Source organism: Gopherus flavomarginatus, chromosome 1 (assembly GCF_025201925.1).
Source record: "Gopherus flavomarginatus isolate rGopFla2 chromosome 1, rGopFla2.mat.asm, whole genome shotgun sequence".
Lineage (NCBI taxonomy): Eukaryota > Metazoa > Chordata > Testudines > Testudinidae > Gopherus > Gopherus flavomarginatus.
In genome coordinates, this window is record NC_066617.1 from 90940245 (window position 1) to 90963799 (window position 23555).

The window sequence follows — 23555 nt, forward strand, 5'->3', positions numbered from 1 at the left end:
AGCTGAGTCTAGAGGGGAATCCTCTGTGTTTTAAAATCTTTTTATTACCCTGTAAAGTTACCTTCCATCCTGATTTTGCAGATGTGATTCTTTTACTTTTTCTTTAAATAAAGTTCTTCCTTTAAGAACCTGATTGATTTTCAGTGTCCTAGAGACAAAGGAGATTTTGAGCGTACTTGAATTTATATGGGCACTCAGTTCATTCTTGTGAATAAATTGTGAGGGAAAGGCACACAGCATTTACAATTTAAAAAGGTTCAAGTTAGCATGGCCTGATTGACGAATTAAAATATCAAGGTGTATTGCAGTAAAATGTGGGGTAAAGGAAGTGGGCTACCAGATCACCCCTCAATTAAAAAAGACTGGATTGGGCCTTTTCTTCTTTTTCCTCATCTAGTAGGGAGATTTTGGTTAAGGACTTTGTATGTTCATTAACATCAAAAATATTCAGATTCCATCTGGGATGAGGAATGGTTCAGATGTTTTTTATTTTATTTTATTGTTTGAATACATTTAATGAATGCATAAACAATTTAAAATGATAATGGTAGAAAAGAGCCCAAATAGTCAGGGCATGTGTCAAGCTAATCTTTTTTTTTATGGAGGTATTTGAGGAAGGAGATCTTATTTAAAAGGTTCCATTGGGTGTTACTGATTTTGTTTATATGTTCAATTGTGCTTTTAAAACAACTGTCAAAGATGCCCAGAGCTCAGGATAAAGTCATTTGGCCTGTATTATAAATCTAAATTAAAAAACAAAACAACTAGAGATAAATGTAGAAATGTAGCCTTCATAAAATCTCCATATAGTTCTAAGGTTAAAAGGAAGTGTACCATCATGAAAGCATAATAAATAAGCAAGTAGTACTATAGCTCCATATAGTTTAATTATAGTTTAGTTATTACAGCAAATAAAACTATACAATAATCTACATTAAAAGAAAAGTACTGATTATAATCAACCTGTAACATTAGTTTATCCTACATAAAACAAACATCCTAAGAAAAGTTAAAGCAAGTACAGTATTCAGGTTAAAAGCACTGAACAAGAAGTTTTCAGAAATTCATTATCCAGCTCTAATTAATTTTGTATTTCTTCTCTGTAATTGAAAGTACTCAAGACATGCTTAGCATCATTGCAGTTCTACACAAACTTCTGATCATTGGAAAGAATTTGTAGTATGGCAGGGGTAAGACATTTAAGAACACTAATAATTGAAAAATATCGTTAAAGGAAATATTTTCTGCTGAGCTTGAATAGACTTGCTATATTCATGAATGTACATATGTACTTGGTTTGATAAAACATGTCCTTTTTTTCAAAACTGAATATGTAAGCTTGTCCTTTTCTTCAGAGGAGACAGAATTATGATTGCCAGAAAGTGTCCATTTTCCCCCACTGGACTAACTCTCTCATTCTTTGTTTGGTGCTAGGAGACTTGTTCAATGATGTATAAAAATGGTTAAACATTTCTTTTTATCTGACTATAGTATTAGACAGATGAAATTTTTTCAAATCAATTATTGCTATCTAAAAAGGACAATTTAAGAGCAACAAATACTTTATCTTTCAGATTTTCTGAAAGAAAGGGTACTCAGAAGATTTTAATAGACTCTTGTGTTTGATTAAGACAGATTTGTCAGAGAAAAAAGATGCTGGGGAAGCCAACAGCAATCATTAAGTCTGTCCCATCTAGTCTATCTACCCATCATAAATTCCAGTTGATGATAGTCCCATAACACTGTAAACACAGGATTAAATATCTATTTAACTTTTATACCTCAGCAACCCTTTTCATCTCAATCACCATAGAACAATCTGCATTTCACTCATGGTAGCAGGATGATTTATTAAAGAACAGAGGTCTGATTTTTCCCTGGTTATTCTGAATAACTGACATTTTTGAGTAGGAAAAAATAAACAACAAAATATATGATAAGATGTTCTTTGCATTTAAAGTTGAGCTGGATCTTGTTATTGATTATCCTAAAACTTTTTGATTTAGGAAAAAGTTAATTATAACCTCAAAGAATACTTTCCTGTGGAATATTTTCCTTTTTATGACTTGCTAATCAGGTACTAGTATTTTGTTAAAGATCTGTTATTTTTAGAGGATAGTATTGAGGTTTCAACAACATGGGTTCTGTTCATCCCACAGGTGCCAGGATGTGTCTAAAGATGGAGAGTTCTTTATTGTGCCATGGAGAGAAGAAATCACCCTCAAGGGAAGGCAGGAAGTGTTTGCATTGGTGCCCACCATGAGGGTTTTGTCAGGGGAGGGGAGCTGTAAGTTGCAGCTGCGGTAGCCAACAGGGCAAAAACTGTCCAAGGGACAAGCTGAATCAGAATATCCCACTGCTGCCAACTCCCATGATTCTGTCACATGTTTATGATATTGGAATTTTTCTTAGAGCCCCAGCTGCTGGAATCACAAGAATGCATGAGACTCTCAGCTTTCATTTAATAAAATTTAAATTTCTAGTTGTCATGGTTGTGGAGAAAACCTTAAAACAAAGCGAGGAAGCAAATAAAAAGAACCAACACATATCTTTTTTATTATGATTAAAAATTATGATTTTTAAACCAATGTTATGAGGTTTGAGACCTGACATGATAATTGAGTGCATGGAGGTTTTCTGTAAATTGGGGTTGGGATTTTTTGACAAAATGTTTTTGTTGGACAATGCTGATTCAAAAACAAAACTTCTCATGGAAATGTAACAATTTTAATTAAAATTTAGTTAGGAAAGGTTTCAGGTCCAGGATAGAATTTCTGGTCACAGACAGAGAAAGAAAGCCCAAAAAAAGCCAATAGCACAGTGCTTCAGGCACTCAGCTGGGATGCCATATAGAGCAGAGACTTAAACTCAGGTCTCTCACATCCCAGGTGAGTGCCCTAACCACTGGGATACTGGTTGTTCTGGGGATGGGCTTGACAGTCTCTCTATTTTTTCTACAAAAAAATTTCAAAAGGTCTCAGTTTTGTTCCAATACGTGATGAACATAAATGTTAGATTCTTACACAGCAGGTAAGACTAGATGATCACAGTAGACCCTTCTGGCATTGGAATTTATGATTTTTTTTTAAATGGAATTCTTGTTTTCTTGCCAGACCTAGTTTTCAGTATTGATTTCTGTCACCCATATTACTAATACCCCTTGCCAGCACTATACAGTTTTAACAGTCTTCATCTGTACTGGCTAGCTGCAGCCCTTCCATTTGAGGGGGCAGGTTTTGGGCTCTTCCATTGACAGAGGGCCTGCACTTTGTATTACACCTGCTTCAGTTAGCATAATCAAAGGCTGAATCTAGCCCTGTCTGTGGGTGTATAAGGCTTCTTTTAAAATATATCAAGAAACAGAAAGATATCGATAGACAGGTGTAGTAAACTGTGTGACAGTGAGAGAAAACACTTGCATCCTTATAATAAAATATACGTTTGGCTGACCATCAAGGTTATTTCTCGTGCTGCATCATTCTAGATGTGCCATACACTAAATCAAAAGCTCATCACCTGCAGTTATAAAAAGCTATTTTTGTGTTTCAGATCAACTGGTGACCAAATGGCCCTGTTAACAATTTATGTAAACTCACCAAAGTGTGAGTTTCCTTAGCAAAGACATAAATTACATGCCATTAGTGTTCAGCAAGTGGTGTTTGACTGACGCTCATTCCATTACAATTGTTGATGGAAACTGAAAGAATTTCATTTTCTTACTATTGCTATGAGTTGAGAACAACAAATTCTTAAATTAGTTCTGAAATAGAAAAATATGACAACAAAACTTTGGACATGGAAATGTATCAATATTGCATCCTGCAGTATAATGGACTACTACAGTAGTTAAGATACTTCGGAGTGATAGGGTGATGTGCAACTTCAAAACTAATAGTGTTCCAAATACTGTTGTGCTTTTAAATCTTGGAGTTGTTTGCTTCATGCCATTTTTCCTTTAGAAGTCAGTATATTTTTATTATTTAATATTGATAGTTTGTTATATATTAGTTATATTCCCACATTCCAATATACTTAACTAAACCAAAATGTAATTTTAAGATATGCTAGAAAAGCTAGTAAAGTGAAAGACAGTTTAAACCACAACAGATTTTAAATTATGTATATCAGCAGAGGCAGATATCTGTCTAAAACAAAAGAAGCTTATAAAAATGAGTTATATAATACTCCACTACAGCAAGACTTTACAATAAGCACTTCCAATTAATAGGGAAAGTAGATCATTTATCAGAAAGATTTTCCCAAAACATTTACATTTCCAAGTATTGTTCTCTTTTTGGTCAGTACAAAGTAAAACAATTTTTAGTTTAACTGAAAGTATTCCTGATGTAAGAATGTGTGTATGAAATTATTTAAAATTATACTCCTAGCTCAAGCAGAGTGATGGTGGTAGTTTTTTTTTTTTTTAACCTAAAATACAGTACACTGTTTCAGTTATATTGTTAAACTAACCTGTCAGTATTAGGTACTTTGATATAATATGCACAGAATAGGTGCAAGACAAAAATAATTGCATGTTAAGTACACTTTTGAGATAGGGTAGCAGCTGTACATATTAAAAATGGGTTCAACTTTTAACTTAAAGCAAGGATTCAACCCCTTTGTTTTGTATGAAAACATAGCGTAATTTACAGCACAATCTGTGAGCAAAGATTCAGTTCCCTAGGGATTTTCAACGGAATCATTATTTAGTTTATGAGTTAATTGAAACTGATTTAAAAATGGGACCTTTAAATGTCCTGTATCTGACTTTTTTTTTTAACCTCCATTTACTAAAAAGTGTCTGGCTTCCTATCTTTCAAACTTTTCATATTACAACAACTCATTGTCAGCTATCATTAAATGTACATTTGAATGAATTAGGTTATGATTAAAAAAGTTATTAATGATTGTTTGTTCATATCCTTTCCATTATATTAACAACATTCCCCTATTCAAAATGTCTTCACAGTATAAAGTGAAACCTTAATCACAGTTGCAGGAACATAAGAAAATATTTAAAATTGATATGTATTTGTGCTGGAAGCATGAACTCATAATTAGAGTCTTGCAAGGGAGATTAATGTGCTGCCTGTGGTGTGATTCCTTATCAGTTAGAAGCAGAAGGAAGTTCCTTGTGATAACACAGAGTCTGTCACTATCAGTGTAAATGTGCTCTGCGGGCATTGGTGTACAGTTAAGAAACATCCCATAACTTGGCATTTCTCTGCTTCTTAGGTTTTACATTGGGAGGAAGAGTGATCTCACACTTAATCAACCTAAATCCCTTTTAAATAAAGATTTTGTTTATGGAATAACATATATAACAAACCTCTCTATAGTATATTTAAAACAGAAAAAAGTATTACTCTATTGCAATAGTAGAAATAAGAAATTTGCCTTCCCTTCACCGTCTTTATTGAGGCAAATTTATCACTTCTAATTCAATTTATTTTCCGTTAACCTAAAGTTCATATTCTGGAATCAGAGTATTCCAATGCAAACAGAAATTGTAAACCTTACATGTATCTTCCACACATATAATACCAATGCTTCCTGCAATTATGTAAAAAGAATCTAGGCTTGTTAAAAACAAAATCCAGGAAAAGCTAATATATTTTAATCATGGTGGTAGGGTTTTGTGAGATCATTTGTAGAGTTGCATGAAAACTGTCAGACACAGGTTTGCCCTTTCACAGTCAAACTCCTCCCCTGCCCCCGCATCCCATCCCGCCCCAGTCAAACCAAGATGCTGCATCACTCTTTTGTTGGGGGAAAAAAAATCAGTACAAATATTGTCAATTTGTACTCTCTTAAATTATATGGAACATTACCAAGCTATATTCTCTTTTCTCATGAAAACCTTTCCAAGTACAAAACTGAAATCTTGCTCAATTGATTTAGTATCCAATGCCTCTCCTTCTCTAGCTTCACAAGAAATTATGTGTTTTCTTACCTGAAAGTTCATTCTCTTCAATTGATCCAATGGAAAAATTAGCTGGACTGATTGAAGGACTGGAAGTAAAGCTTGCATATCCAATGGATGAGTTGATTTCAAAATAATCATGGCTGTGATTTAGTCGGTGAAATTCCAGAGAAGATACTATTGATGTTCTCTGTTTGGGCTGAAAAAATAAGAGTTCAAAGTGTAACTAATGTAACCCCAGACATTAGATTATTTCCCGCATCTTCATTATTTGACATTCACCCCCACATAATTGGAGTTCATCTGTTTCTAAAAATGTTATTTAGCCAAAGACAAGACAAGCTGTGGTGACTTAGATCTAACTTTTTCTCCAAAATCTGAACAGCAGTTTTGCATATTTGTCACCTTAATCACGGAATACATTTTTGCTTAGGAAGATAACATGCTTCTACAGGTTTACCTATATTAATTGTAATCTTTTTTTAAAATACAGAGGTGCACTCCTTTCAGCAGTTAGATAGCTGGCTCTGAACTTTTGCTCTGCAAAACATTTAGATCTACCTCACCGATGTCTAGAAACTAGCAAACCAGTAATAATAGTAAATAAATTCCACTCAGCCTGGTCAGGCAGCCCCTCTGATATTTATTCATACAGGCAAGGCTCATCTTAATTAGTCAAAGACTCTCAAAGATCTACAAGCTTATTTAGAACTAAAGAGACAATGTCAGTTTAAAAGCAACGCTCATTCCTTCACCTATTTTCATAATACTCTGTATTATTAAAACTGAAAGTACAAAACTGGAGGTGGAGGTTTGGTTAGTCTCTCAACATGCCAGGGCAGCACAGCATACGTAGAGATCATCTGAAGAAAAGAATCTGCTCCTGGTGAAGGCTAGTAGCAGATGATTATCCCTAGGAAACAATGGCTCTTCCTGAGGCCATGTAGCTACTCAGACCCCTTGCTCAGCACAAAATGCTAAAGTACAATCTAGCCCAATGAAGTAATTTTCACTTTTGTTTATGGCCCATTTTATTTTGAGGTTATTAATATTGAAATGTTTGTATTACAAATACAGAAAACCAAAAGTATTTTGCAAAAAACCAACTGTTACCATTGGAATGTTAAAACAAAAAAATCTTGAAACGTAATTTGGCTCAGGTTTTGTAAAAGTTTTCTTGTTCAATAGCAAAATTTGGGGCATAATGTTAATTGACTGTGTCCTGTTAAAACTGAAGAAGTTGTGTAGGTAAGGACAGGCACCCAGTTGGGACTCGTTTGCAGTCTTTGGAAATTAACTTCTTTAATAATCCAAAAAATAATTTATGGCTTGCAAGGCTCATTCCTAGGACTACTAATTGCCGTGAAGATTTTCACAAAGTGGGACAGACTCCCGCATCAAATAGCTTTAAGTAAAAGGTACTGGTATGGGTCTTAGCCAAACTGCTGATCTGGACAAAAATACAACAAAAGTGCACCATTTATTTTTGCTAAAATAAGATTCACCAGTGACATAATTATGTTTAAAAGGGATATGTTGCAAGAAGGTTTCTCATCCATCAGATAAATATTCTTGCCCCAAGTCCAACCAGGGGTTGATCTGGGGGCCTTGCAGTAGGTCAGTTTCTTCTGTTAAGAGAAGCTGATGTCATGGAGTTATGTCTGGTGTAATTGGTTTATTCATATGATATACAGGACTTTAGTTACTCTTAAACTGAGACAGGCCCAACCCCACATAGGCAGCTCTGGAAACTCCAACTCAGTCACCCTGAGCAGCCACCTCCATCTTTGTTCTTCCAGGCCTCTAGTCATCCTCCTAGCTGCCATGCTGCCTTCCCCTCCTGGCTGTTCTATATCAGTTGCCAGTCAGAAGAGTAGCAGCAGATTCACCACACTGCCACCAGCTAGCCTGTTACTGCTCAGCTGATTTACCATGTATTAGTCTAGAAGAACATACACTACAGTGGCTTTTCTTTGAAGGTTTCAGCACAAACTTCATGCACAAATCTTTGAAAAACTATTCTATTAATTTCAAAGGGATGGGTGCCTGCACTAAAGTGTTTTGCTCAATTAAGTCTCCAGGACTTACCTGATAAGAAGTGATCTCTTGCTGATCCTAGTATTTGACTTCATCCTAAATTCCCCACACACTGATACTAAGAGCCCACAATCATTAATCCCAATTGGCAAAGGAAGTGTATGGGGAAGGGGAGAGGGGGATATTACAGTAGGCCAGAAGGTTTCCGTTTTGGTCACATTATACTACTGTTGGGGAAGGATGGGCACAGCCGCATGGGAGGGAACCACAGGTGATGCTTTCCTGGTTTTAGGAAACACTTTTTGCTGCTTTAAATAACCATTTAATAATAAATCTGATTACTTTCATAAGGTGGCCTAACCTGCAGCTGATAGTAGCTATAGCCTCAGTAGTCTCTTCATAGGTGCTTTCACCCTACTGTGGCAAAAATGCCTGAGCACTTAGATCTAAGCTAGGAGCCTTTCAGTACAGCCATACAAAGAACTGATTTTCGGAACTCCTTCCATATTCCTGTGCACACAGAACATTGGGATTGCAAATCCACCTAACATACTAACAGATGGGTAAGCAGGTAACATTCCTACTCTGCTTTGAATACAGTCTACACACACACAGCTCAAGTTTACCCTCTTCTTGGGCTTTGACATTATTCTACAAATCAACTAAATCTAAACATAACAAGATTTGTTTCTAATCCTAGGGTTCTTCTGCAGAACCTTCTCTATCTCAGCCTCTAATTCCCTTTTCCCTAGAGAGGAAGGCAGGCAGTCTAATTCTGTTATATACTGACTGGCGCTAACAAGAACCACCTGCCAGCATGCAGCAATTAGTATAGATATGCACGGTTCTAGCACCTAAACATTAGTGGCACAATAGAGGATTCTTATCCAGGGTCCTAGAAAACGTCAAGCTATTACAATCTGCTAATAGTTCATTAATATATGCTAATTGCGGCTAGAAGCACAAATCCACCTCGTACAAAGTTGTCACAGCAGAAGCACTGAGCATTAAAATTGAGAGGAGAGCCTACTCAGGGCCACCCGGGGGGGGGGGGAACAAGTGGGGCAATATGCCCTAGGCCCTGGGCCCCACAGGGGCCCCCATGAGAGTTTTTTGTGGGCCCTGGAGTGGAGTCCTCCACTCGCTCCAGGGCCCCGGAAAACTCTTGCAGAGGCTGGGCCCCTGGAGCTTCTTCTGCTCAGGGTGTTCTGTGGCAATTTGGCAGTGGGGAGTCCTTCCGCCCCAGGACCCGCTGCTGAAGTGCCAGGTCTTCGGTGGCAATTTGGTGGCAGGGGGTCCTTCCACTCCAGGACTCGCTGCCGAAGTGTCCTGAAGACCTGCAGCAGGAGGTCCTTCCACCCCGGGACCCGCTGCCAAAGTGCCTGAGCCTAATCTGCTGCTATTAAAAACTGCCAAAATTTCTCTTTATGAGAAAACTGAAGGCCTATAAGGTCCTCTGTAATATTTCTCTGCAGGAGCTTAGGATCAAAATATTGGAGTCATGAGGCATGGTCTCAGGGGAAAGGCTGAATACAACAGTCCATAGGACTTCCCTGAATTAGTTCCTGTGTGAACTAAAGCATATCTTTTAAAAGAAGAATTTTTTCATTTATAAATTGCTAGTGGTGGAGAAACAATTAAAGTCTAGACACCCCTTTTCATATGTACCACATCACAATCTTGATTAGACATCAGTCCAAAATGAAACAATGTCACTGCAAGTCAATTTTCTGTAGTTTTTTGATCCAAAACATTTCACATGCTAAAAAATAGTAACACAGAACAACTACAAATTCAGATATCTAACTTGGTTCTCCTTTCTCAGTTTAGAGCCATCCATAGGTTTATGATCCCTTGGAAGAGGCAAGTATACTAGGTGTAACAGTTTCTCAACTCATCTATTTAAACAGCAGTCTCATATTTCCTTGCATTATAAAAAGATGTGCATTTTGTATGATGAAAAATAGAGAAAAGCAGATTGCAAACCTTGCCATTTAAATACAAAGTAAATAATCATAAAATGAAACTTTTGCTCATGAAAGGTGCAGAATTACCACAGACGCTAGAGAATACCCCTGTTTACCCAAAGAACAGGTACAACATAGACAGTGATGGATCAGGCTTCACACCTGTGCATTCTCATGAACTTCAATTTTGACCTGGAAGCTTCAACATGCCTGTTTCATTCTCAGCCTAATTACTGAGATTAGCAGCAACAGAGTGTGAGCTGTCTATTAATTGTACATCTGCTTATTGGGATCTGGACTGAGAGCATCAAATAGTCATCAGATGGCAAAAACTTTTAGTAACTACTGAACTGGGTTTGATTTAAACTAGTAATCTAGAGCTGAAAAGACTTGATTGTCCTATTACCAGTCTTCCAAGATAACTAGTTCTTCAAACATCAAAATAAATGAACAAGTAGAAGAAACACTGTCTTTTTAATTATCTACATTAATGTTTTCATGGCTATGGATATTACAATTTCATATAACCTTATCTCAAATTATAAATATGACTAAAATTAAACATAAAAAAGCAGCAAGTTTCAGCATTCATACTGATAATCTTGATTTTTTTGCCTTCTAATATCTTAATACAGAGCAGCAGGCAGTAATTATACTGTATTTAGCAGCAAATATGTCCCAAGGAGCTACAAGAGAGACCTCATAACATCATGGGAATTTAAAAAATGAAAGAAGGATAAATAAATGTTTGCATTACTTTAACCATAAATTATTCTCTACTATAAGGGCAAATAACTCAAACTAAATTTATTTAATTTTATTGCTAATCAAAAGATTCCTAGTGAGTTCTCTGAGCAGTAGCCGTGTTAGTCTGTATCCACAAAAAGAACAGGAGTACTTTTTGCACTTTAGAGACTAACAAATTTATTTGAGCATAAGCTCTTGTGAGCTACGAAAGCTTATGCTGAAATAATTTGTTAGTCTCTAAGGTGCCACAAGTACTCCTGTTCTTCTAGTGAGTTCTGTTTCTAATAAAGAGATTCTGAATTAATACAATGTGACCTCCTGCATGCTGCTCAGTCAGCTGGTCCACACTTCCTCAGTCCTCAGGATGGCCTGACAGTGTGTTAGCATACTTCCTTGGACATCTGCAAGTTACTGACACACACAATGATGGCACAGCTGCCATTGTCCCTTTGTGTATTTTTGTGTGCATTGTGTACCACGGTGCTTTCTGCTCTTGCGCATTCATAGGGCCTCTTCTCTCTGTTATCCTACCTCCTCTTCCTGACTCCTCTGCTGGATGAGGTAACCAAGTGTCAGCAATCAGCCTGTGCTGTTCTTCCCTTTTCCCCTGCTTTATCTCAGAACCAGGTCTGGCTCCGATTGAAGGACCTGACGTCTAAGTGCTGCTGAAGAGGAAGCAAGGCACTGAAGGACCCGCCGCCGAATTGCCACCGCAGACCCTGATGTGGCCCCCCAACAACGGACAGAGTACCGCCCCTTTCTATTGGCCGCCTCAGGCACCTGCTTCCTTCGCTGGTGCTGCCCTGCTCAGACCACCACTTTGCTTGACACAAGTGGTTGGGAGTGAAGGAGGGTACGAATGATGCTTCTCTCCTCTTCCTTGGCCCCCAGTTCTCATTTCTTAATTTCAGTCAGCGAGCAGCAATGAGTTCTGAAGTGCAACCTACTGCCAGATACCTGGCAACCCAATGAGCTCAGCTGGGCCCAATAAACGCTCTCTAAGTGACTGTGCTCCCCAGTTGGTCAGAAGAGCCAACAGATCATCATTTAAATTGTATAGCAACAGCAGCACACTGGCTGCATTATGTATTCCACGTTTATATCTGTACTAGGCCTGCTTCCTGGCTGGCCCTTGTTCTGATTCTTGCTAGTTCTGCTCCAGCCCTAGTTCCTGCCTATGTCTCAACTCCTGGCTCTGACCACTGGCTTGCCTCCTGGCCATGCCTTTGGCTCTTCCTTCTGGTGCTGTTCTGACCACTAAGATAGACTCTGGCTCCAACCACTACGTTGTACTATCTATACCTCTGTCGACACCCACTTTGTTCTGACTCACTAAAGCTGTTGCATTTTTGTGGGTATTGGTTCCTTTATAAAGGACGGGATTAGGATTAACAGTGGATCTTTAGCCCCTGAGATTACGAACAGTGCCATATTCACAAACTTTATATGCACTATATTCACTGAAAAATGTTTATTGACTTATTCATTGAGGCTTTTACATATCCTGTGATCAACCATTTACCTATAAGAAGCCTGATCCTCAAGTATCAGACTTAAAAGAGTTGAGGATGCTCAGAACCGCACAAGCTTGGGCCTATATACTGTAAATAGAGATATGAATAACTCTGACTATGTATACATTGAATTAGAAAACTAAAACTACAGGATAGCTCCGGAGAGGCAATTCAGCTTCAACAAGAGAAAAGTATTATTTAGAAGCAATATTCTCTAAACAGATCACTACTAATAGTGAGGATTATTGACTTGCTTAAACTTAGATATGTGCTTAAATTCTTTGCTGAACCAAGGATGGATCAAAGCTTTAATGCACTCAAACAGCTTGTTTTCTTTTTTCATCACTACTGTGTATTGAACAGATGTTTTTATTTTCATATTTGCTCAGTTCTAATTAAAATATCTAAGTGGAATAATGTTTTGTAATGAGTTGTCAAAAGGTCTATTACAATATGCACAATTAATAATATTTTAGTTAATGGTGCTAAGTAGTCACTGAGTATCTAAACAATGATTTCTAAATATCCTGCTCTGGAGATATTATCAGCCCTCTCTCCACTAATTATATTATAAAGTGTACTTTTATTTCTAAACATGTATGACTCGTATACATATTTTTGGAATACCATGAAAGGTTTTTTTTTTGGTTCTACTTGCAATCATATGTATGCAAATTGTTAGCTTTTTAAATAGACATTAATAGCATACCTGTTATTTCTTTTTTGACTATTTCAGAAAGTGTTCTTGCTTTCATTATTACTAGGATAAGGAAGGTTTTGAACTATTCCCAGTAGATTTGGGAAAACACTTTAGGTTTAAAAATAATTCCAAATAAACATATATGACTGTCTGAGAATCAGGAACAAAGGCTATTTCTACAGCAATTAAACACCCATGACTGGCCTGGGTCAGCTGACTCGGGCTCTGGAGCTGTAAAATTGCAGCATAGATGTTTAGGTTTGGGTTGGAGCTCTATCTTTGGGACCCTGTGAGGGGAAGGGTCCCAGAGCCCAGGCTTCAGCCTGAGCTGAATGTGACACTGCAATTTTTAGCCCCACAAGCACAAGTCAGCTGAACTGGGCCAGCCGTGGGTCTTTTATTCCAGTGGAGATGTAACCTAAATCCATGCCTAGGCTTTAGGTCTATCGTGCAAGGTGCTAAGTACCTTGACTTTAATGGGAATCTCACAGAACTTGGCCCTTTGTGGGTATCTTTCTTTCTTTCTTGTGATATGAAATGCCATGAAAATGGGTCTTCTGGCAGTAGAGTATTTCCACACATGTAGTGCTGTTCCACTGGATATTTCACAAAGCTTTCTTATCTGTTCCCTGCTATTCTGTTATGATTTTTGGTCAATCTCTTAAAGGAAGTTGAAATCAGTGGAGATGAGTAATGCTGAGGATGGGATGACCAGCCTGCAGCAACAGAGCAGTATCTAATAAATTAAGTTCTTCTTCTTCTTTTTTTTTTTCAAAGTGCAAGAAACAAGCAAAAAATTTAAACGTAAACACCAGTTTTCTCTGAAGCAACTTTGCCTGCAAGTAATCCCGACTCAATGTCAGACAAATAGAAAAAAATCACAGCTAGATTACACATTTACTAGGAATTTTTTAGGTGCTGGGAGACAGTGACACTGATCTTTGTGGTTTATCTGTTAATAAAATTGTGAAGCTGGCTGCTAACATCTCAAAAAATCTTTCAGTTTCAGTTGGGACCTCTAAGCTATTCTGTAACACAGATTAATGATAATTGCTGCATCTTAAAAATGACTTGCTACATATCGATGGAAAAGCATGGTAAGTCATTTCCCAGAATACATGGCAATATGTGCAGTGTCATAAAGCATGATCAAGTTCTTAGTCTTTAGCCATATTTTTTGAGAGGAAATAGTCTTCTGGAATCCTAATGACTCCTTTGCTTACTCATGACCATTTTTAAAGACCTTTCTACAGAATGCTTGTGTGAGGGGAAGAATCTCTCACATCTACCTGTAAAACATTTGGATCCAATTTCCTCTGCAAATGTAAATCAGTGCCATTCATTGTGTCAGCCAGAGAGGCTCTACAATGACTGAAATAATTTGTTCTGTCCTCTAAAGAGCTAAACTACCTGTACTTTGCTCTTAGCCCTGCTAGCTGTGATGGACCATGTCTGGCACTCAGACTTGTTCACCATATGCTGCTAGTGTATGAGATTACCATTCTTTTAAAGACAGTACTTCCAAAATCAGTGGAACAGATGTTAAAAAGAATTCTTCCAGGAGGTCATTTGGGAGTTGAGCAATATAAACAGCAAGTGTGAGAGGAAGGTCATTTTAGCCAGTAATATTCAGATGGATAAAAAAACCTGCATTCAAATGTGACCTGTCACAATACTGAAATTCATTCCACCCTCCCATCCCCCTCAAAAAAAAAAACCAACCCACTCATTGAATACCAGATCACTTATGACAATGTCAAGGAACAGTCTTGTTCACATAAAATGAAATGAGCATTTATTCATGGAAGATAATGAGACATTTTTTAAATAGTCCACACTTTGGACACCAAAAACCAAAACTGCAGTTAGCCACGTGAAACCCATCTTAGCAAGATGCGAAGAGGAAAAAGCAGTCAATACATTATATTAATAAATGAAGAATTTTAAAATGTTTCTCTGAGAGTTCAGAATTGAAATTCATGATTATTGCCCAAGACTCCACTAGTAAATGGCTAGGCCAAGGGAAAAAAAAATTCACAAAAGGAGAGGCTGAGATGGTTGCTCATTACATCTGTGTCTTGGAACATTATAGAGACATCATTACAAGAGAAATTGGCTCACTTAGGGTATGTCTACATGGCATTTAAAAACCCGCAGCTGGCTAGTGCTGACTCAAGTTCCCAGTGCTCGAGCTGCAGGGTTCCAGAGCTCTGGTTGTGGTACAAGCCTGGAAGCCTACACTGCACTTAAACAGCCCCACAGCCAGGAGCGCCGCCAGTTTTTTTGCCACCCTAGGCGACGGAAGGTCCCGCCCCTGAAATGCCACCCCCAACAGAGGTGACAGAAGGTCCCGCCCCCGAAATGCCACCCCCGACAGAAGCAGTGGAAGGTCTGACCGCTGCGGTCGCCGCCCCCCAAATGTTAGTGCTCTAGGTGACTACCTAGGTCGCCTAATGGGTTGTGCCGGCCCTGCCCGCAGCCCAAGCCCCAAGAACCTGGGCGTCAGCTGGCGCTGGCTAACCACAGGTGTCTAATTGCAATGTAGACATACCTCTACTCAAATGCTGATTAACAAGTGACCTGCTGTAAATCCAGAGTACTTTGTTCAGTGTGCTGACTAATGCACATAAGACTTTACATGTGGGCTTAGTCTCATTTAGGTTTCTGTTAGACTATGATTTAAAGGCATATCAATCTAACTACACCTTCTTCAGCTCTAGTGCAGACAAGGCAAGATGTACTTTAGAACATGGTAAGTGGTCAAAATGAAGCTCAAAAGGGACTCTAGAGTTTTAGAAGGTGTTACTTAGATCAAGCTATCTTTCACAATCTAACACGACACCTTTAAATCTTAGTCTAAACAGAACCCCTTTACACCACTCTGCCAATATTAGAAAGTCTTAAAGTGGGCATAAATGTAATTATGACCATTTTAAGGGGCTCTTACACTGCCAGAGTAGTGTAAGGAGGGCTCAGTGTAAATGAGCTCCTATCACTCTAAAAAAACCGAAGTTGAAAATAAAAGAATAAGGGGTTCAAATAAAATCAAGCAGACAAAACCAAAAGTTATGTTATGGCAGTTTCCAAAAGTGGGACTTTGTTCATTTACAGAATCACTTTGATAGTGTTTGGAAACCAGCAATTATGTGCTATGAAACACACAAATATGAAACATTCATATTCAAAACTCTAATGTCACATGACATTTTATACAAAATGTTTCCAATCATTCCATTCAGCACAAAGGACTGTGAGTAACTCCAGACTGAGGGGAACACTCCAGAGTGACAACTTGGTGTTTCATAGAAGCATAACTCATGAACAGGAGCTGTACCTCCTTTTCCAGGCTAAAGTTTAATCATCAAAGTAATTCTTGATGGAGTTAGACCATGGCAGAATTTGTCTGAATAAGATGAAAAAAAAATCACAGCTCTCACCTTCACTCAATCATATGCTGAACTTCATACCATTTTTCTGTTTGTTCGTATGAATCAATTTCAAAGAATGTTCTAGACATCAATGGGCATAAGTCTATTGATTATGGTGAAAACTGGAAAACCAGAAAAGCTTAATTCAGAAGAAAATCAGGGCCTCCACAGCGCCTGCGTCTGCAGACAAAGGAATCCGTGGGGTGCTGTCTTCTGCTGCCTAGGCATACCAGAGGCAGCTTCTTAACTTCCTGCGTAGGGAGGCTGTCTGGAGTCTAACAGAAATAAAAGAGCCTTAAAGGGGGTGATTTTAGAGGGAATGGAGGACTCGGGAAGGCAGTGGAATATGAAGGAAGTGAGGATCCAGAAGGGATTTGGTGAGGAGGTGGCAAAGTGGGGTCCTAGACGACAGAGGAGGATGTATGCCTTTGCAAAAGGACAAAGCATCTCTGAGTGCAGGGGCTGGGGGAGCTCGATAGCCCAAAACAGCCAAAGAGCTTTACATTCTGGCACTCGCTGCCCCATCCAGTCACTCAGCTGGTATGTCCCTATGCTGGATAGAGAAGAGGAAAAAAGAAGATAGCAGTTTAAGACCACTCTTGTGCTGGGGCTGTTCCCTGCAGGCTATTTCTGTTCCCCTTAAAACCTCTCTACTCTGTCAGAATGGTGTAAAGGGTCCCTAGCAGGGAACAAAATATACTTATATAATACACACAGATTAATTCATTTTAGATTATCATTACTGTTTATTTGTATTATGATAGTGCCTAGAGGCCAACCAAGATCAGGGCCCCATTGTACTAAACATGTACTGTACAGTCAGAGTAATAGTCCCTACTCAAAACAGCTTGCAATCTTCAGAGATAAGACAGACAAAGGGCAGGGGAAAGGGAGTAAACATATAACCAGAATTAACATAACTAACATAATGATAGTTCCACAATTTCTTTTTGAAAAATTCTTAGGTTAGGATTTTGTTGGAAGGAGATTAGCTAAATGGAAAGACAAAGGAAGGGTGAGGGGACATAGCAGATAGGGATCTAATGGAGATGGGGGAAAAAAAGAGAAAGGGGAGCTGAGAGCTGGAACAGATCCTTCTCCACATGGATTGGGCACAAAGGCAGATACATAAATACATGCTGACCAATAGGTTACATACTTCCTACTACTGAAGTGTTCTACATAGCAAAAAGGGTGGCTAAATATCATGTTAAAGTTATTTTGACTGTCCATTCTAACAAGAATGGTGAAGTTCTGACCATAATCCCTTTTCTTCTGCTATAGGATGAAAGCAGTGCTGATACCACATACACTGAGATTGTGCAAATGACTGATTTAAATCCAAACAACTCCTTCCCTGAGTCCCCATGAACTCTATTCAAGATGAACTAGCATAAGAACACCACCATTCAGTGTTCTGGGTCCATCTGTTGGCAATATCATGATGAAAACAGATTTTTAAATGTTATTTTCAATGAACTATCACACAACAACTTGTTCCAATAATATTTCCAGTGCCTGTCTGCCTGCCTCCTACTAGAAAAAACAAGTAAGAGGGAAGAAGGTACTTCATTAGTACTGTGATATAGAGGGGAAGAGATAGATAAAGAGAGCCTACAGAATTAGAAAAATGGGGAGTCAACTGGGAAAAGGCAAAAAAGGACAAAAAGATAATATTCTAGACATAGTACAATCTGGATTCAGGCCAGAACATGGAACTGAAACTGCAATAGTGGCACTAATAGATGATCTCCAGCCGTCAACGGATGGAGGACAGACACCCTTTCTCATCCTTCTGGACCTATCTGCAGCATTTTACACTGTCAGCCATGAGATACTGCTTCTCATGTGAGAGGTGGCCATGGTGCAGGGTAATGTGTTAAAATGGTTTGAGTCATTCCTAGAGGCATGCACTCAATGAGTACTGATGAGAAACTGCACCTCTACCACTAGACCCTGACCATGGAGTCCCACAAGGATCAATTATCTCTCTACTTCTTTTCAACATCTATGTGCAGCCAGTAGGTGAATTGGTAGGACAACTGAAGTGGCAGCAATATGCAGATAACACACATCTCTACCTATCTTTCATCACATACAACCACACCACTACCACCAAGATGGACCAATGTTTGGATGGCTGTCATAAACAGATAGCTAAGGGTTAATGTCTCTTTCACCTGAAGCACCTGACCAGAGGACCAATCAGGAAAACCGGATTTTTTCAACTTTGGGTGGAGGGAATTGAGTGTCTAAGGTCTTTGTTTTCTGGCTGCCTGCTTTCTCTGAGCTTTGGAGAAGTAGTTCTACTTTCTAGTCTTCTGTTTCTAAGTGTAAGAACAAAGAGATCAGATAGTAAGTTATATGGTTTTCTTTTCTTTGGTATTTGCATGAATATAAGTGCTGGAGTGCTTTGATTTGTATTCTTTTGGAATAAGGCTGTTTATTCAATATTCTTTTAAGCAATTGACCCTGTGTTGTATCATCTATATACAGAGAGAACATTTGTACTTATTTTTCTTTCTTTTTATATAAAGCTTTCTTTTAAGACCTGTTGGAGTTTTCTTTACTTCAGGGAAATTAAGTCTGTACTCACCAGGGAATTGGTGGGAGGAAGAAATCAAGGGGAGATCTGTGTGTTGGATTGCTAGCCTGATGTTGCATTCCCTCTGGGGGAATAGGAAAGTACTTTTTGTTTCCAGGATTGGGAACAGAGAGGGAGATTCACTCTGTTTGGATTCACAGAGCTGGTGTCTGTGTATCTCTCCAGGAGCACCTGGAGGGGGGAAGGGAAAAAGGATTATTTCCCTTTGTTGTGAGACTCAAGGGATTTGGGTCTTGGGGTCCCCAGGGAAGGTTTTTCAGAGGGACCAGAGTGCCCCAAAACACTCTAATTTTTTGGGTGGTGGCAGCAGGTACCAGGTCCAAGCTGGTAACTAAGCTTGGAGGGCTTTCATGCTAACCCCCATATTTTGGACGCTAAGGTCCAAATCTGGGACTAAGGTTATTACATGGTGGCAGCGGTGGGATTAGAATCCAGAAGCCAGTAGGAATATTATATTTTTCTTTTCTCTGCTAAGGGCTTTTTAGCAGAGAGAAACAGTTGGTTTTAAAAGGGAACCAGAGAGAATTTTTTTTTTCTGCTCTCTCTCGCAGTTTGTGGCTTGCATGTTAAGGGTCTTTTGTCATGCAATAGCCCTCCCATTAGGAGTCAAGTACCAGCACTTATAGGCATGCAAATAAAGTGGTTTTTCTGGTTTCCCTTCATTGAACATTAGCTAGAGAGAGAAAAGGAAAATTAGCTAAAGGCACTGTTGCTAGGCAGACTTCAGGAGGCAACAGAGAACCTGCAGTGCAGAAGATAAACACCGGAGGGCACCCCAACACAAGAAAACAGGAATCATGACTTCTAAGGCAAAAATTGACGCCGAAGAGCAAATCAAAGAAGCTGAACACAGGCGACAACTGGAAATAAAACAAAAAGAGATGGAGATGAAAGAAAGAGAAGAACAGATCAAAGAGGCAGCCTTCCAAAGAGAACAGGCAGCCCAAGAGGCAGCACACAAAAGAAAACTAGAAGAAGAAGAGATAGCTTACCGAAGGAAACAAGCAGAAGAAGAGTTGGCCCACCACCGAGAAATAGAAAAACACCAAAAAGAAATGGAAAACAACAAAAAGAAATGGAAAAACAACAAAAAGAGAATGAAGAGAAGGAAAAACAGAGAAAACATGAACTGGAGTTGGTAAAAGCTGGGCTGCATGTGCCAGCCAACCCTAACAACCCGGCGCCCATTATTGCTCCACAGCACAGGAAATTTCCCACCTACAAGGCAGGTGATGACACCGAGGCCTTCTTGGAAAATTTGAAAGAGCCTGTCTTGGGTACAGCATTCCCGAAGACCAGTACATGGTAGAATTGAGGTCACAGCTCAGTGGACCTTTAGCAGAGGTGGCAGCTGAAATGCCTAAGCACCAAATGAATGACTATAAACTTTTTCTAACCAAGGCCAGATACAGGATGGGGATAACCCCAGATCATGCCCGTCGGCGCTTCAGAACCCAAAAGTGGAAACCAGAGGTGTCATTTCCCAAACACGCCTACTACATTGCAAAAAACTATGAGGCCTGGCTAACAGGAAACAACATTCAAACCTTGGAAGAACTGAACCTCCTCATACAAATGGAGCAGTTCTTGGATGGTGTTCCTGAAGACATCACACGGTACATACAAGATGGAAACCCCAAGAATATCGCTGAGGCGGGGGAGATTGGAGCCAAATGGATGGAACTGGCAGAAAGCAAGAAAGCTACTGTCAAGGGGAACGATTACCCCAGGGGGCACACAGACCATAAACCCTACAACCGAGGACAGCCAAAGACCCCACATACCACCCAAGTAAAGCCACAGATACCCTACCCTTCAACCTCACCAGTCTCCAGTAACTCACCTCGGCCCAGTGACCCATCAGATGGAAGATGCTTTAAGTGTAATGAACTGGGACATATCAAGGCCAAGTGTCCCAAGAACACCATGCGAGTGCAATTCATTACACCACCATCACACCAAAGATCCCCAGGCCCGGATGCCTCTCAAATACCCTTGGAGCGAAGGGAAAATTTGAGAGTGGGCGGAAAGAAGGTTACTGCGTGGAGAGACACGGGGGCACAAGTGTCAGCTATCCACCAATCCTTCGTTGACCCCAAATTCATCAACCCAAAGGCCAAAGTTACAATTTACCCCTTCATGTCACAAGCTGTAGACTTGCCTACAGCTCAACTGCCTGTCCAGTACAGAGGCTGGTCAGGAATGTGGACTTTTGCAGTCTATGACAATTATCCTATCCCCATGCTACTGGGGGAAGACTTGGCCAACCAGGTGAGGCGGGCCAAGAGAGTGGGAATGGTTACACGTAGCCAAACCAGGCAAGCTTCCAGACCCATTCCTGTTCCTGAACCGTCCACAGAGGCCCCGTCTGTGTTACCAGAGACCCAGACAGAGGTAGAGGACCCGGATTCCATGCCTACCACTGAAACAGCCACAGCATCTCCAGTCCCAGGCCCGGAACTGGAACAGCAACCAGCACCAGCAAGTGCAACCCCATCTTCAAACTCAACGCCAGAGGGCGCCAGCGAGCCAGAACTGGCAGAAGCACAAGACAGCCATACCCAAAAGGCTCAGCCAGAGCCTGAAATACCCTCAGGTGCACCAGCGGAGAGCGGTTCACCAGCAACGGAAACAACCCCATCACCTACATCGCTTCCAGAGGGACCAAGCCCAAGTCCACAGTCTGAGGAAGAACTGGTGACCCCAGCCTCAAGGGAACAGTTCCAGGCTGAGCAGGAAGCGGATGACAGCCTTCAGAAAGCTTGGGCAGCGGCACGGAGCACCCCACCACCTCTCAGCTCTTCTAATCAATCCCGGTTTGTTATAGACCAAGGACTTTTGTACAAGGAAATTCTTTCTGGTGGACACCGGGAAGAATGGCAGCCGCAAAAACAGTTGGTGGTTCCAACTAAGTACCGGGGGAAGCTCTTAAGCTTAGCCCATGATCATCCCAGTGGCCATGCTGGGGTGAACAGAACCAAGGACCGGTTGGGGAAGTCCTTCCACTGGGAGGGGATGGGCAAGGACGTTGCCAAGTATGTCCGGTCTTGTGAGGTATGCCAAAGAGTGGGTAAGCCTCAAGACCAGGTCAAGGCCCCTCTCCAGCCACTCCCCATAATTTAGGTCCCATTTCAGCGAGTAGCTGTGGATATTCTGGGCCCTTTCCCAAAAAAGACGCCCAGAGGAAAGCAGTACGTACTGACTTTAGTGGACTTTGCTACCCGATGGCCAGAAGCAGTAGCTCTAGGCAACACCAGGGCTAACACTGTGTGCCTGGCCCTAACAGACATCTTTGCCAGGGTAGGTTGGCCCTCTGACATCCTTACAGATTCAGGGTCTAATTTCCTGGCAGGGACCATGGAAAAAACTGTGGGAAACTCATGGGGTGAATCACTTGGTTGCCACCCCGTACCACCATCAAACCAATGGCCTGGTGGAAAGGTTCAATGGAACTTTGGGGCCATGATACGTAAATTCATCAATGAATTCTCCAATAATTGGGACCTAGTGTTGCAGCAGTTGCTGTTTGCCTACAGGGCTGTACCACATCCCAGCTTAGGGTTTTCACCATTTGAACTTGTGTATGGTCACGAGGTTAAGGGGCCATTACAGTTGGTGAAGCAGCAATGGGAGGGGTTTACGCCTTCTCCAGGAACTAACATTCTGGACTTTGTAAGCAACCTACAAAGCACCCTCCGACACTCTTTAGCCCTTGCTAGAGAGAATCTAAAGGATGCTCAGGAAGAGCAAAAGGCCTGGTATGACAGACATGCCAAAGATCGGTCCTTCAAGGTAGGAGACCAGGTTATGGTCTTGAAGGCGCAACAGGCCCATAAGATGGAAGCATCATGGGAAGGGCCCTTCACGGTCCAAGAGCGCCTGGGAGCTGTAAACTACCTCATAGCATTTCCCAATTCCTCACTAAAGCCTAAAGTGTACCATGTTAATTCTCTCAAGCCTTTCTATTCCAGAGACTTACAGGTTTGTCAGTTTACAGTCCAGGGAGATGATGCTGAGTGGCCTGACGGTGTCTACTACGACGGGAAAAAAGACGGTGGCGTGGAAGAGGTGAACCTCTCAACCACCCTGGAACGTCTGCAGCGGCAACAAATCAAGGAGCTGTGCACTAGCTTCGCCCCATTGTTCTCAGCCACCCCAGGACGGACTGAACGGGCATACCACTCCATTGATACAGGTAATGCTCACCCAATCAGAACCCCACCCTACCGAGTGTCTCCTCATGCCCAAGCTGCTATAGAACGGGAGATCCAAAACATGCTACAGATGGGTATAATCCGCTCATCTACCAGTGCATGGGCATCTCCAGTGGTTCTGGTACCCAAACCAGATGGGGAAATACGCTTTTGCGTGGACTACCGTAAGCTAAATGCTGTAACTCGTCCGGACAACTATCCAATGCCACGTACCGATGAGCTATTGGAAAAGTTGGGACGTGCCCAGTTCATCTCTACAATAGACTTAACCAAGGGGTACTGGCAAGTACCACTAGATGAACCTGCCAAGGAGAGGTCAGCATTCGTCACCCATGCGGGGGTGTATGAATTCAATGTCCTTCCTTTCGGCCTTCGAAATGCACCCGCCACCTTCCAGAGGCTGGTAGATGGTCTACTAGC

The 23555-nt window shown here is 40.6% G+C and overlaps 1 protein-coding gene across 9 annotated transcripts in view; it reads right to left on the bottom strand.

The window, feature by feature from the left end:
* Positions 1–23555, bottom strand: part of ANKS1B (ankyrin repeat and sterile alpha motif domain containing 1B) — a 746271-nt gene that overhangs the window by 412525 nt on the left and 310191 nt on the right. For all 9 annotated transcript variants that reach the window (XM_050934354.1, XM_050934390.1, XM_050934374.1 and 6 more), the window contains one exon: positions 5954–6122. In XM_050934354.1, coding sequence (XP_050790311.1) covers positions 5954–6122 — 169 coding nt within the window. The remainder of the gene's footprint in view (positions 1–5953; positions 6123–23555) is intronic.